Raw genomic sequence first — 15,428 nt, forward strand, 5'->3', positions numbered from 1 at the left:
GCTGAGCTGAAGACTCGTTACTGCCCTAGTTACAGCCCAGGTTGCGGCACCGGTTACTGCTCCGGTTACGGCCCAAGTTACGGCTCTGGTTAGTGCCCCAGTTATGGCACCGGTTACGGCCCTGGACTGAGTGCTGAGAAAGGAGAAGCTATCAGCCAGTAAATGAGAGAACCAGCTCAGATGGTGACACAGACACACACGGCATTAGGACATAAGACACACAGACACACACGGCATTAGGACATAAGACACACAGAAACACACGGCATTAGGACATAAGACACACAGACACACACAGCGTTAGGACATGAGACACAGATACACACGGCATTAGGACATGAGACACACAGACACACACGGCATTAGGACATAAGACACACAGACACACACGGCATTAGGACATAAGACACACAGACACACACAGCGTTAGGACATGAGACACAGATACACACGGCATTAGGACATGAGACACGGATACACACACGGCGTTAGGACATGAGACACACATACACACAACGTTAGGACATAAGACACACAGACACACACGGCATTAGGACATGAGACACGGATACACATGGCATTAGGACATGAGACACAGATACACACAACGTTAGGACATAAGATACACAGACACACACGGCATTTGGACATGAGACACGGATACACATGGCATTAGGACATGAGACACAGATACACACGACGTTAGGACATGAGACACACAGACACACACGGCATTAGGACATAAGACACACAGACACACACGGCGTTAGGACATGAGACACACAGACACACACGGCATTAGGACATGAGACAGACACACACGGTATTAGGACATAAGACACACAGACACACACGGCATTAGGACATAAGACACACAGACACATGCGGCATTAGGACATGAGACACACAGACACACACGGCATTAGGACATGAGACACAGACACACACGGCATTAGGACATGAGACACAGACACACACGGCGTTAGGACATAAGACACACAGGCACACACAGCGTTAGGACATGAGACACACAGACACACACGGCATTAGGACATGAGACACACAGACACACACGGCATTAGGACATAAGACACACAGACACACACAGCGTTAGGACATGAGACACACAGAGACACACGACATTAGGACATGAGATACACACACGGCATTAGGACATAAGACACACAGACACACACAGCGTTAGGACATGAGACACAGACATACACGGTGTTAGGACATGAGACACATAGAGACACGGCATTAGGACATAACAATAACAGGCAGTGTCAGCATGTCATACACAAACTTCAGACACTGCAGACAGTTTCTCGTTTTGCCAAACACACAAACAGTTACACACATTACAGATAAACTCATGCTTTTACACACAGACAAACACATACTAATAAACACACATACACACTGAGATACATGCACAGACAGACATACACAGACACACAGACACACAGATACACACACACACACACACACGCTCATGCGCACATACAGCATCACAGACACACATGCGCGTACACACACGCACATACACAAAAAACACACACAGACAGACACACACATGCACACACACACACACGCGTGCACACAGTTACAGACACACACAGGAACGTGTGCCGTGTCACTGACCTGCCCCCAGGGAGCCCCCATCCTGGCTCTGTTGTCCCGTACACGTCCACACGGTGTTTGCCTACACGACTCTCTCCCTCCACTGCTGCACTGCTGTCTGGCCAAGTGGGAGGAGCACCGCCTACCTAAAACACTAATAGGCTGAGCCCCTCTGGGGGTGGGACCTAACAAACCATCAGTCACTCCAGCTGGGCCAGCTGGGAGCAAAGGCCCACGCCCATCAATATGTGCAATCAGCTCCCACGTCTGGAGCACCACCACCAAAAAGTGCCACCACAGTTTGGCAACGCGGAGAGGATGTTGAGCAGAGGAGGTTTGCAAAACACCCCTTAATGTGCTGTGAGCTGCTACTACTGAGTACAGAGCCCCTCTAACTCGATTCCTATCTCTCCCTCCCTCTCATTCACTCCAAATTCAACTGCTTAAACACCCCGACACACATTTATCCACGTTGCATGGCAACACATAGGGAACTGGAACAACAATGGAAAAACAGTATAGCACTAGACAAAAATAGTAAACTAAAATTTAGCACAAAAACAAAAAACAAAAAATGAAATGCAATCATTTACAATGATAATACAAATAAATTACGACACATTAAGGGTATGGTGCAGTTTTCTCTGTAATGGGGAACCCCCCCCCCCCCCCCCTTTCCCATTTACATCACAAGAACAGTCCAGAAGTCACAGAGTATCCAAAAGAGTTTAGCTGAAAAGCTTTTGCTGAACTTCTGTGACTTTCTCGGCAGACTCCTGAATGCAGCAAAAAAAAAAACTGTGAAATGAGCCACCTCTGCCCCCTGGTGACCAAATGAAAGAATGGCACCCACCCTGGAGTGCAGACCAGTCCTAATTCAACCACACTAGATAGCGCAGGACGCAAACGCGATATCGTGGGCAAATTCAGCGAGGAGTGTGGAGCAGCTGCATGGTGAATACGGTTCAATGGCATTTAGTATCGCAAAACGTGTATGTTCAAACTGACAGTGGTCAGCAGACGCATTTCAGACATGGTGACTAAATACAGGGAAGCGATGTAACAGGAAGTGAAGTTTCCACACCAGGGCTGTTCAACAAGGAGAGTCTGACACAGCAGGACCGAGAGGCCAGGCTGATGATGCTACACACAGGAAACTGCAGACTGGGAGGGACCTGCTGTTGGATCCCTGCCGAAACGGTCCAAAGCATGCAGATGTATAAGCAAAAACTATCTAAGGCTCCTCTGAAATACAATCACTACGTTGGCAGCTCAAGAAGTGTAAACATCACTCCCAACAAAGCAAACTGTTGGTATCTGACAGATCGATACGTGAGCTGGGCTGCAGAGTGGCAGCCAGCTGGACCACAGGGCATTACTACCACGTCTGTCACCTTATAACCATTATAGGCAAGGGAATTGGAGGGGGACAGCAAGAAAGGACTCACCACAGCCCTGCTCAGACCGTAATTCTAATCACTATGCCCCCTGCTGTAGTACCCACCACATGACAGCCCTCATTACGATCCAGACTGTAGTGCTCTGACCACTATGCCCCCTGCTGTAGTACCCAGCACATTACAACGCTCATGACGATCCATACTGTAGTGCTCTGACCACTATGCCCCCTGCTGTAGTACCCAGCACATGACAGCCCTCATTACGATCCAGACTGTAGTGCTCTGACCACTATGCCCCCTGCTGTAGTACCCACCACATGACAGCCCTCATTACGATCCAGACTGTAGTGCTCTGACCACTATGCCCCCTGCTGTAGTACCCAGCACATTACAACGCTCATGACGATCCATACTGTAGTGCTCTGACCACTATGCCCCCTGCTGTAGTACCCACCACATGACAGCCCTCATTACGATCCAGACTGTAGTGCTCTGACCACTATGCCCCCTGCTGTAGTACCCAGCACATTACAACGCTCATGACGATCCATACTGTAGTGCTCTGACCACTATGCCCCCTGCTGTAGTACCCACCACATGACAGCCCTCATTACGATCCAGACCGTAGTGCTCTGACCACTATGCCCCCTGCTGTAGTACCCAGCACATTACGATCCATACTGTAGTGCTCTGACCACTATGCCCCCTGCTGTAGTACCCAGCACATGACAGCCCTCATTACGATCCAGACCGTAGTGCTCTGACCACTATGCCCCCTGCTGTAGTACCCAGCACATGACAGCCCTCATTACGAACCAGACCATAGTGCTCTGACCACTATGCCCCCTGCTGTAGTACCGAGCACATGACAGCCCTCATTACGAACCAGACCATAGTGCTCTGACCACTATGCCCCCTGCTGTAGTACCCACCACATGACAGCCCTCATTACGATCCAGACTGTAGTGCTCTGACCACTATGCCCCCTGCTGTAGTACCCAGCACATTACAACGCTCATGACGATCCATACTGTAGTGCTCTGACCACTATGCCCCCTGCTGTAGTACCCACCACATGACAGCCCTCATTACGATCCAGACTGTAGTGCTCTGACCACTATGCCCCCTGCTGTAGTACCCAGCACATTACAACGCTCATGACGATCCATACTGTAGTGCTCTGACCACTATGCCCCCTGCTGTAGTACCCACCACATGACAGCCCTCATTACGATCCAGACTGTAGTGCTCTGACCACTATGCCCCCTGCTGTAGTACCCAGCACATTACAACGCTCATGACGATCCATACTGTAGTGCTCTGACCACTATGCCCCCTGCTGTAGTACCCACCACATGACAGCCCTCATTACGATCCAGACCGTAGTGCTCTGACCACTATGCCCCCTGCTGTAGTACCCAGCACATTACGATCCATACTGTAGTGCTCTGACCACTATGCCCCCTGCTGTAGTACCCAGCACATGACAGCCCTCATTACGAACCAGACCATAGTGCTCTGACCACTATGCCCCCTGCTGTAGTACCGAGCACATGACAGCCCTCATTACGAACCAGACCGTAGTGCTCTGACCACTATGCCCCCTGCTGTAGTACTGAGCACATTACAACCCTCATTACGATCCATTACTTCCTCGCCTATTGCTACACTCCAGTTTTCCTGCTACACTGTAATTATAACCGCAAACCCACGTAATCCAAGGTCCTTTAAGACAGTTACCCCCCCCCCCCCCCCCAAGCCTTCTGCCCTGTTTATTCAGCAGCGCTGTGGCCTTGGCCAGCCTCGCTGTAGACACCCGCCCACAAAGTCAATCCAGCGCGGCCCACACTGTTTACCCTCCGCTGGAATGATTCGCATCTCTTTGCTTCCTTAAGCCTTAAGACTGAGACAGCATATCGCAGGATAATCAGGGGCGTGAGCTGTCAAGCAGCCCTCATTTAAAGCATATCACACCCACCCCCCCAGCTTCCAACATAGCAGCTCACTCTGTCCACTTCAGTTCCCCGGCCCCAGCCTGTGAGTGTGAGACCCTTAGAGCATGTGCCTTAGTGACATCATGTGTAGGACATGCGGAGGGGACAGGGTCACACCCTGACTGGCTACCGGGTGAAACTCACTTTACTCGCTCACTCACCAGATGCGAGTTATCGATTTTCTTTAAGAGACTCTTTTAAAAGGCAAGTAAACGTTTGACAAGATTTGTCCATCGACTGTTTTTTATTCAGCTGCACTGTAAGGCAGGTAGATCCAGAGACCCTGCCTCATGTCACAGGGAGCACAGGGACAGAGCCAGCCCGGATACATCTCCCAGTGTAGGAAGATCCCGATCACTTCCTGCCTTTTCCCCAGCACAGAAAATCGCCTGTGGGAAGCTAAGAGTACTTCTGTTTATATACGGTAAATGGACCTCAGCTGACTTATAAAATGCATAAGCCATTGTTATATATACAAGGGTGTTACTTTGGGCTGAGTATTGGGGGTAGGGTGGTGAAGTCTCCACCTATTTATTTATTTGTTAAATGGACATTAAATTGCTGTTTCAAGGAGACATACCAAAACAACAAGATTCCAACTACGGGTTGCATTGGCAGGTTTTGATTACTGTGGCAGTATGAGCGCTTCGCTTTCCGCCAGTTTAACCCGACGACGGACCACTAGCATTTTGAAGTCGCCACGTTTCATCTGCCCTGCCGCTCCCGGTTCGCATTTTGCGAAGAAGTAGAAAACATACCTTATGAAGCGGAAGGCAGCTGCTGCCGGAGCTTGAGCAGGTCGGAGGCTACAGTGATTAATGTATGGCGAGCGCGCTGCGCCTCGGGCTGGGCAGGGCATCCGTCCGCTCCTTATGCAAACGGACCGCCCAGTACGGAATTACTGTTTGTCTTTATTTTAATGCACTATGGACGCACCGGGCACACAGAGAAGCTAGGGGCATTGGCAACTGTAGCAGCATCTAGTCTGCTAGTTTCCTTCTTACTTTCTTGCATTTTGCTTTACTCACTGGAATACACGTGCTGGTCGCCCAACTTCCCTTTATCGTACACTGCGCTTTATTTGTTGTGGGTGAGACATCGCGCTGGAGAGAAAGGGCAGCCCTGCCTGCTTTCATCTCCCTGCACCTCGGACATTTTGGTCTCGGTGATCTCCCTGGGACACCCGCGGCCATCAGATGTGTCTGACCGCTCCTGGGTACCCTAAGACCCGGTTACGTGATTCTCCCAGGAATGTGAGCAGACAGTGTGATGTTAAACAGACGAAAGTCACTCCAAACGTCATTTACGCGCCTGTCGTACCCACAGTTCGATTTGTTTTCAGCGTGAATAAATCCTGTTTTCATAGGAATTATCGAAGGGTCAATAAGAAAAGTCTAGGAATTTTGCTGCGTATGCACGCCTGACTGGCCAGTTTAATTTAGACTAATTTACGGATTTCCAGAGACAAATTGCCAAACCGCCAAACGCAGGCTTAATACGTTTACTATAAATTAAATTAGTTTGACATGAGAAGCCTTGTTTCTTGCCGTGACTCTGCATTCCTGGAAAGCCACCAATCCTCCCCCATTTCAACAGTGTATACCATCCACACCCTGCGACACACACAAACCCAATAAACTACTTGTAGTGTAACTCGCTAGATACAGAGAAAGAGATAAGACAAACTGTGGCTGGAGACACAGCTTCCTCCCCAACCATATCCAATAACACGTCAGAGTGCACCACTTTCATTTTCCTTTATGTTTCTGGCCAAGTCATATCTTACCGTGTATATTTCTATTTTGAAATTGACGTCAGCAAATCACGCTTCGGCATTTTGGCGCTTATAGTCACAGCACAAATAAATTGAAAGATAAAGTTCACAGAAATGAAAGATTCGAAGCTCCAAGAGGCACAAAAACCTGCGGAAATCAGTAATGCTTTACATATCCTGTCCAGACTTCGTAATAAACTGGTTTTACTGGACTCGCAAGTATGCTGCTGTGAAACCAGATTTCATTTTGAAAGCCTCACAGTTGTCTTATCTCGCATGGCCAGTTTCCAGCCACCGGTTAAGTTGCATTCATCAATCACGCAATCGTTCCCGCAAAACAGCGTCAGGGGACTGTAAAGAACATCAGGTCCGGTCAGGTTGGGGAGTATGCGCTGATGCAGCGCGTTGCCGCACCCACCACACAGCGAAACTCATCGGGGTCCGGGCCGGCGATCCCCCAGGCAGATACACGGTCCAGTCCCACCCTCTGGAAATGGCCATCCATCTGCCGCAGCCAGGTGCTACGTGGGTGTCCCCTCGGCCTGGTCCAGCCGCTTGGGTCCTCAGCAATGAGAATCCTGTGAGCCGGATCACCCTCAGGGAAACGCGCCACATGGCCATAGTGCCGTAACTGATGCTCCTTCACAATGCGGGACTCACTAAGTCAAACCAGCGGTACCCAAGGATTCTCCAAAGAGACGCAGTACTAAAGCAGTCCAGTCTTTGTCTCAGCTCACTGGATAGCGTCCGTGTCTCACAGCCATACAGCAAGACGGGGAGCACCAGGACTATAAAAACTTGGACCTTCGTCCTCATGTAAAGATGTCGGGAGTGCCACACACCCCTTTCCAGTGACCTCATGACCCCCCATGCTCTCCCAATCCGTCTGCTGTCACCAGAGACAAGAATGTCGCTGCCGAGGTAGGTAAATTTCTCAACAAGGTAGACATTCTAACATAACCTTAAATTAATACTAAAAGCAGGCGGTGTTCCGGCAGTTTCCAGGTTGCGGACGAGACCCGTTCCCTACGTCTGTCTTAAAGTCGAATGTGTAGGCAAGTTGGAAAGATAATTTAAAACGTACATAATAATCATTATAGTAATACAGTAACAATAGAAGTAACTACATCTAGAAGCCTATTGTACAGTATATCAAGTCGAGAAACGTCGATGAACCGTTAAAGCAGTGAATTGTTTTCATGAGCGTTACATAGTAGTGCGTGTGTTCGTTATTAAGGTCAATTGTATTTTATCCGAATTTTTAATGAGCCTATAATAGGAAATATGTCAGTACAAGGTGTTCGTAAGTCGGACGTTCTTAAACGGGGACTGCATGAACGTCTCTTGTAAATGCATACGGCGCCATCGTGTGGCGGTAATGTTTAAAGTCGAACAAACCATTCATTCACAGCAACAGGTGCACCATCTGGTCGTAAAAACAACTTTCTTTTTAATTTTCCAAAAGTCATCTGTCCAGAAAGACGTTTTCTTTGATTTCATTTCCCATCTGCTTCTAACTCGTTTTCCGGTCTAATTTTTGACAGTATCTTGCAATAAAAAGTAAACGAACCGAGTAAAAGCTCCGTAACGAATAACGGGATTCCTTTTCTACGCCAGAGTAGCCAGCCCACGGCGATCTGTTTCACTAGATATACTGCCTCTCTTAAGTTTTATTTATATATATTTAATTTCCTCATAATAATCTCCCTTTGCCCGCAAACTAATATCTTTAGCTTGCTCTTTTGTTTTTACCCATACAGTCAGTACACAGCTGTAGTATTTATGGTCGCTCAGACTCATGACTAGAGTTGTGACGTTCGCGAACGAACCGATTCTTTTGAACGGCTCATAAACATGAACGATGGGAGCCGAGTCGCGGCTGGGGGGGAGCCGTTCTTTCTGTCGTTCTTTTTTTCCTATGCGTGTTTCACACAGATGCACACAAATTAGCTCCTCGGCGAGACAGAACAGTTATAGGGGGAGGGGCGCACCCAGCGCAGGGGTGCTCCTGCCTAACAGCATGATGATAGTTGTGCACGCATCCTTCACGTGAGTGCTCCAGTGGAAATACACCCTGCATGCCTCTGTCATTGGGTAGGAGCGGAGCCATTACTTGTGCACGCTGCCGTGATAACAATGTTCTTGTGTGGAAGTGTTTGTAGTAAAAGCTGTTTTACACAGAAATTCATTGCAGCCGGCTTTGTTTTTGATGTTTATTTGTGAGTAGGTATTGTATGAATAACATAAGTCAACTTAGCTTTACGCATACACACACTTAAGGTAAATCCAAAATAGTGATGTCACTGTCTAAGCAGAGGGATGTTGTGCAACCCTATGGAATATAGTCCACACGTGACAAATGAGGTAATAATCAATATTTCAGAATAATTCAAACTCAGATATTGGTGTGTGATATCTGAGTTTTAATTATTTGACTACAAATCTCACCTCATCATTCCTACCAGTGATTATTTCCAGGATAAACTGAGATGCCCCCAAGCTGGCTTCTTAAAACTGACTAAATATTTTAAAAGAGCCAAAAGAGCCGTTCTATTGAACGGCTCTTTGAAAGGAATGGATCGCCAAGATCCGGATCCCCTCAAAGAGCCATAAATCCCATCACTACTCATGACTCCCCGCTTGTAAGTTCGATTCCCATTCTCGAGTTTGCGTATTTTCTCAAGTCTGCGCAGTTTTTTCCTCAGTTAAGTGAATATCCGGGCATACGGTTACTTCCAGCGGCCCTGGACGCATTTTCGTAGATAGCGCCCCCCCCCCCCCCCCCCCCAACACACCACACCCCTAGGGAAGTGCGCATGTGTGAGCAAGGCTTTTTCTCCTCACCTTCAGCCCCGCGCAGAAGACACTTGACTGTGGAAGAGCAAAGACTTCCCACGACACTTGCCAGCTCCCCTGTCATCGATCGTATTCGCGGCTCTTCTGACATCGGCTTTAACGCCTTTTTTGCTGGCTTTATGGTGCTCATAGCAAATCGCACTGTGATCCTGATATTAAAGAAATATAAGCTACAAAAGACAAAATGTGTACAACCTGAGACCGTAAACGCAAACGGTTGATTATCAATGTGGCATTTCCATTGTACCTGCCGAAGACCGGAATTCGAGTAAATGTGTGGATGCGTAGCATTTGATTCTGACCGCAGGTGAGATTATGCTTTTGCAAGGTTAATATCATTCTGGGGATGGTTATTAATGACTTATAGATCTCCTATACGTCCGCTCCGTGATGTCTGTGTCGGTTGGTAGCTGTGACTCGGACTGGGAGATGGTGAGTTGGGGATGCCGTCGCTGTAAACTTCAGTGAGGTGCTGACATCCACGTCTGACGTGTAACACCCCCAACATGAATAACTGGACAGATCATCCAAACTGCTCGTGTAACTGCAGCCTAAAGGACATAGACTTATGGGAAAATGGGACGGACTGGCATAGCGAATACCCCGTGAACCTGTTCCCTGTTCCTATCTTGACTGGAATAACCATCACCTGCGCGCTGCTCTTCGTAATAGGAGTCGTGGGGAACGTGATGACTATTTTAGTGGTCGGTAAGTATAAGGACATGCGGACGACCACCAACCTGTACCTGTCCAGCATGGCTTTCTCGGACTTGCTGATCTTCCTGTGTATGCCCCTGGACCTTTACCGGATCTGGCGGTACCGGCCGTGGAATTTCGGCGAGCAGCTCTGCAAACTCTTCCAGTTCGTAAGCGAGAGCTGCACCTACTCCACCATACTGAACATTACGGCGCTGAGCGTGGAACGTTACTTCGCCATCTGCTTCCCCCTCAGGGCCAAGGTGGTGGTGACTAAGGGTCGGGTGAGGGCCGTCATCTTTGTCCTGTGGGTGGTAGCCTTTTTCAGCGCGGGTCCCGTATTCGTGCTGGTCGGGGTTGAGCATGAGAACGGAACCGACCCCTGGGAGACTAACGAGTGCAAGGCGACGGAGTACGCCATTCGCTCGGGACTGCTGACCGTCATGGTGTGGGTCTCAAGTGTCTTTTTCTTCCTGCCCGTCTTGTGCTTGACGATCCTCTATAGTCTTGTCGGGAGACGCCTGTGGAGGAGAAAGCGGGAGTCCATGGGGCCCAATATCTCAAGTCGAGACAAGAATAATAAGCAAACTGTAAAAATGCTGGGTAAGAAATTTGGCAGATGAGTGTTTTATACTGACTGTCCCCGACTTACCACTAGGTTCCGTTCCGGCAGAATGGTCATACATCGAAATGGAAGTATGCCGTAATAGAATATCGCACTGACGTTTAGGTGTCTGAGACTGGACTGTCAGACGCCTACAGTCCAGTATTTTCCCGCGGCAACTATAGTGCCGCGCAGTGCGCACTATAGACGAAGTCCGATTTTTCTTTTCTACATACATTTAGACCCTGCTGTATTATATATATAGACTATGTTATATATATAGAACATTTGGTCGTATGTGCAAGTCCTCGTGAGTCACGTAAGTTGTATGTCAGTGGCGGTCTGTAATTATTTGCTAGTTACAATGACATTTGCGATCAAGGAATTACTTTGACCGAATTACGCACACTGCGCAAACTTTGTCCATGGAAGTTCAAATTACTGGAGTCTTGTTCATTTAATTTCCCCTGCAGAAAATTGATTTGCACTTAGTTTTCAGTTACTGAAAATGATATCCTAGCATAAACTTAGCTAAAACAACAGGGATATCGCGACTGTCTTGTCACTAATTAAGAATTAGTCGCATTCCCGGAGAGTTTTTTTTTTTAATGTTTAAGATTGCGTAGCATACTCAGAAAACCAAGATACAATCAGTCGACTGTCCCGATGTGAAACGCACAAGTTTCTGCTCCGTCAGCAGCCTTTCTTGTCTACTAAAGCCGAGTGCCGCAAAATTGCAATATCCATGTCTGTCTGTTCCGCTAAAAACGAAGGCATGTGATGTGACAGTGTGTTAATTTGGACTTATTATACTACTATACAGACAGGAGAATACAGATCATTCAGTTTTAATCAAAATACATTTAATTGGCTATAAACGCATAGGCTATGTTTATACATTATTTGCCCTTAGGACTTAAAACATAAGCATACCAAAAAGCACAGAGGAACCCCCGAAGAATTAAGCCAGTGACGTCTTCGCGTAACCCCGAGGAAAACAGTTTAACGTGCTGATGATACCTAGCCACACAAACGATCATGTCTATATTCGATTTTAATTGAAATAATTGTAATAAACGAATACTTGTACCCATATCATTTCACTCTAAAGACTTTCAAACGTTTCTGTGCTAATGATGTTGTATATACAACGGAGATGCATGCGTGTGGGATAACGAAGCCATTCGGGGCATGTAATTTCATTCATCTTAATTCCTTTTCCGTACCCGCTCGCCATCTCTGCAGTGGTCGTGGTGCTCGCCTTCGTCCTCTGCTGGCTGCCCTTCCACGTGGGACGCTATCTGTTCTCCAAGTCCTCCGAGGCGGGCTCGCCCCTCATGTCGCAGATCAGCGAGTACTGCAACCTGGTCTCCTTCGTGCTGTTTTACCTCAGCGCTGCCATCAACCCCATCCTCTACAACATCATGTCCAAGAAGTACCGGGTGGCCGTCTGCAAGCTTTTCAGGCTGAAGCGGACGCCGCGGAGGCTGGTGTCTACAATGAAAGGGGACAGCTCCGCTGGCTGGACAGAGTCCAGTGTGAGCACTTAGCAAATCTCGAGCTCCGTGGGAAATGGCCACCCCGACATGTAGCCAGCTTTGAAGCATGGAGAAGCTGAGAGCAGACAGTTCTCTCCGCTTTCGGGCGACTGTAAGAAGCTTGCTTATGGACCGAGACCCGAAACGGCCTGATGCTTCTAACGTGCCTGAAATCGCCTGAAGCCAAATACCTACGGAGGCAAAATCTTAAACCAAATAAAGCTATCTAATTTTCTTTAATCCGCATACTGCTGTCGTCAAGCAATGCGTTTTTGTAACTAAAATCAGATTATGCTCGATATATTTATCTATCAACACCATCAGTAACTACCTATCCATAATAATGTGCCCTTACTTACATCACCAGAGTATTCATTTACCATTTTTAAGCATCTACAATGCATCAAACATGGATGCCTTAAAATGATTTTGAGAACTGGATGACAAAGTTAGCACTGTAGACATTGTTGCCGTATTTCTGTGCCGGCGGGGATCCGCGTTACTAGTGCTGGCGCTCAGTAAACAGTCAGCAAAGTGCACTTAACCCAGTGTAAAAACAGTGCGCGACTTTGAATGCAAAAATCTGCGTGCTTGGATGCGCAGGATTAATTCAATTAATGATGAACGAATCCGCTGTTTCCCCAGTTGCGCTTTATTTGTTATTCTCAACTGGGGTATTACGTGTCTTGCATTTTGTTAAAAAGTGCGTTGCCTGTTGTAAAGGCATCGGCGTAGTAATGTTTGAATTTATATTTATAAGTAACACTACCCACGGCGTTTTGGGAGACTGGATTCAAACCACGTACATCTCAAGACATTTGCAAAGGTTTGTGGCGTTCAGTTTATTTGATAGATGATTTTTGTAAAATAGCCAAAAACGATCATAAAAACTCTGTACTTGACATGCGCACAAACGTAAATGAACCAAACTGATGTATGTTTGCGGAGGTGGACAGTTCACGTCCAGAAAGTAAAAATCCAGACGAAGATTTTGTTTGAACCAACCAGTTGATTACTCTGTGAGTGTGACGCAGCTAGTTGGTTGAAACAAAATTTTAGTTTGGATTTTAATTTTCCGGACCGGAAATGCCCGCCTCTGTATGTTTGTATATATTGTCGTCTGGTGGTCTATATTCTGTGCATAAAAAATAATGTTTGTGTTGATATTTTGTAATAGAGCGAGCACCTCCATAAAAAACTACGTGAAGTGTTATGTCTTGGGGCTTTTATTCTCAGCTTTGAGGCTGCTCTTCAGTCTAAGTGGACAGAAAAGCACTAGACCATCTACCCAAGACCTTTAGGGTAGAAGGTTTATTCACACAGCGAGGTTACTTGCAACATGAAAAGTCTAAGAAGGTGGAGGGGGTGGAGGTACATACACCTACATTGTAACAAATCATGTATCCTGAATCGAGGTACATACACCGATGGGTGAAGGACTTGACTGAGGCACCTGGGTTCCCCCAGGGCTACTGCAGGAGCCACACATTAATGCCTCAGGGGAGCTGAAAGAACTAAAATAATGTACATTCTCCAAGAAGTGCCTCACAATGACTTGAACTCCATTTAGTTCCAAGGCATTATGACTATCATCTAGTGTCCATGTTTGCCATAACAAACAAAATCAAACACATTTCACAAATGGGTTTGGGCCAAACCCAGAGAGAACAAGGACCCTCAACATAGAGTTCAGGTTTCACTTAGCCCCACCCAAGACATCCTTCCCACTTTTCTTACCTGCCGATAGGGTGTTCCTGATGTCCGTCACTCCAAATCAAATTCTGCATCAATGTTAACAGCAGTTATCTTAGCTTGAGGTCAAAATGTTGTGGAGGAGACTGTTGGGGCTCCAGAAAGAGGCAGTAAATCAGTGATCTGCCCTGAAACACAATGCCAGCCTGCCTCCCTCCATTATACCAAAAAGCAAGGGGTCAAAATAGAGACCAAATTAAACCATCATGCTGAAGAAAGAGCAGATAAATCAAGCTGTTTTTGGTGGGTTTGTTGCACATTTGGTGAATCATTCCGCCCGATATGCAAACTCCCCTTTTCCTCCCAAAACAAAAATCAGCATCAGGTGCACTTCCAGAACACCAGTCCTTGATGTTTTTGTAACTCTCTGGAAAGTACTGTGTTCCAGCTCCCTTGATTGACTCCCTTGATCCTCCTGCCTACTGACATTCATCCCCAGAGATCCACCCTGGCCTTCAGTCAGAGCCTAAGCGGTTGTTTTCAGATGCTGCCCAGAATCCAGACTTTAATTTCTACTTGAACCTACAAGCATTAGTGATGTTATCCCATCCCATAATGTCCATCAGCCACTAAGATATTGTGTCGGCCAGAAATACATTTCATAAGGGGTCTGGGACTGGCACCATGCGTGACCCAAACTGATACTGCATGGCACAAACAAACCAATACCATGTGACATAAATAAACTGGGACCATGTGATACAAACGGACTGGTGTTATGTTACACCAGTGGTTCTCAAATTCGGTCCTCGGGCCCCACTGCCCTGCTTGTTTTCCTGCTATCCCTGCCCCACACACAAGTCCCAGCTGTCTTTCAGCTTCTGATTGGCTAAACACACCTGATCCAGGTAATCAGCAGTGTGTAGTGCAGGGATAGCTGGAAAACAAGCAGGGCAGTGGGGCCAGAGGAATGAGTTTGAGAACCACTGTGTTACACGAACACACTGGTACTATGCAGCACCAAAAAAAAATAAAACCTGTGACACAAAGTGGACTGTGTGACACAAACAAACAGACTATGTCACACAAACACACTCATACTCTTGGTCTGTAGATATGACCTCTGTTCAATGCCATTGAGTTCAATGGTATCGCTTAGGCCAGCTCCTGTTGCCACATAAACCCGAGGTAAAATTCTCAAAGGTCAAATAGTCAGGTCCACCAGTTAGGCCCCATGCAGGACACAGCTTG

General features: G+C 47.2%; 2 protein-coding genes across 5 annotated transcripts in view; one reads left to right on the plus strand and one right to left on the minus strand.

The window, feature by feature from the left end:
- LOC125740591 (phospholipase D1-like) overlaps positions 1 to 7,019 on the minus strand; it is a 37,126-nt gene extending 30,107 nt beyond the window's left edge. Inside the window, exon 1 of one of the 4 annotated variants that reach the window (XM_049011941.1) lies at positions 6,804 to 7,019. The gene's annotated coding sequence lies outside the window, so the exon portion shown is untranslated. Of the gene's footprint in view, positions 1 to 1,644; positions 2,119 to 5,775; positions 6,756 to 6,803 lie in introns of those variants that run through there. The other 3 variants (XM_049011944.1, XM_049011943.1, XM_049011942.1) reach the window with 3 other exon arrangements.
- A 2,618-nt stretch (positions 7,020 to 9,637) lies between these two features.
- On the plus strand, positions 9,638 to 13,696 carry LOC125740592 (growth hormone secretagogue receptor type 1-like). Its single transcript, XM_049011946.1, has 2 exons — positions 9,638 to 10,946; positions 12,193 to 13,696. Exons 1-2 carry the CDS (start codon positions 10,154 to 10,156, stop codon positions 12,495 to 12,497), a joined length of 1,098 nt encoding a protein of 365 aa, XP_048867903.1. The 5' UTR covers positions 9,638 to 10,153; the 3' UTR covers positions 12,498 to 13,696.
- The last annotated feature ends 1,732 nt before the right edge of the window (positions 13,697 to 15,428 follow it).

Source organism: Brienomyrus brachyistius, chromosome 4 (assembly GCF_023856365.1).
Source record: "Brienomyrus brachyistius isolate T26 chromosome 4, BBRACH_0.4, whole genome shotgun sequence".
NCBI lineage: Eukaryota > Metazoa > Chordata > Actinopteri > Osteoglossiformes > Mormyridae > Brienomyrus > Brienomyrus brachyistius.

Bases quoted from the DNA above. Each gene is read 5' to 3' on its own strand.
- LOC125740592 (XM_049011946.1), top strand. From the start codon at position 10,154: ATGAATAACTGGACAGATCATCCAAACTGCTCGTGTAACTGCAGCCTA. The intron at 10,947-12,192 runs GTAAGAAATTTG...CCATCTCTGCAG, and splicing joins GCAAACTGTAAAAATGCTGG to TGGTCGTGGTGCTCGCCTTC.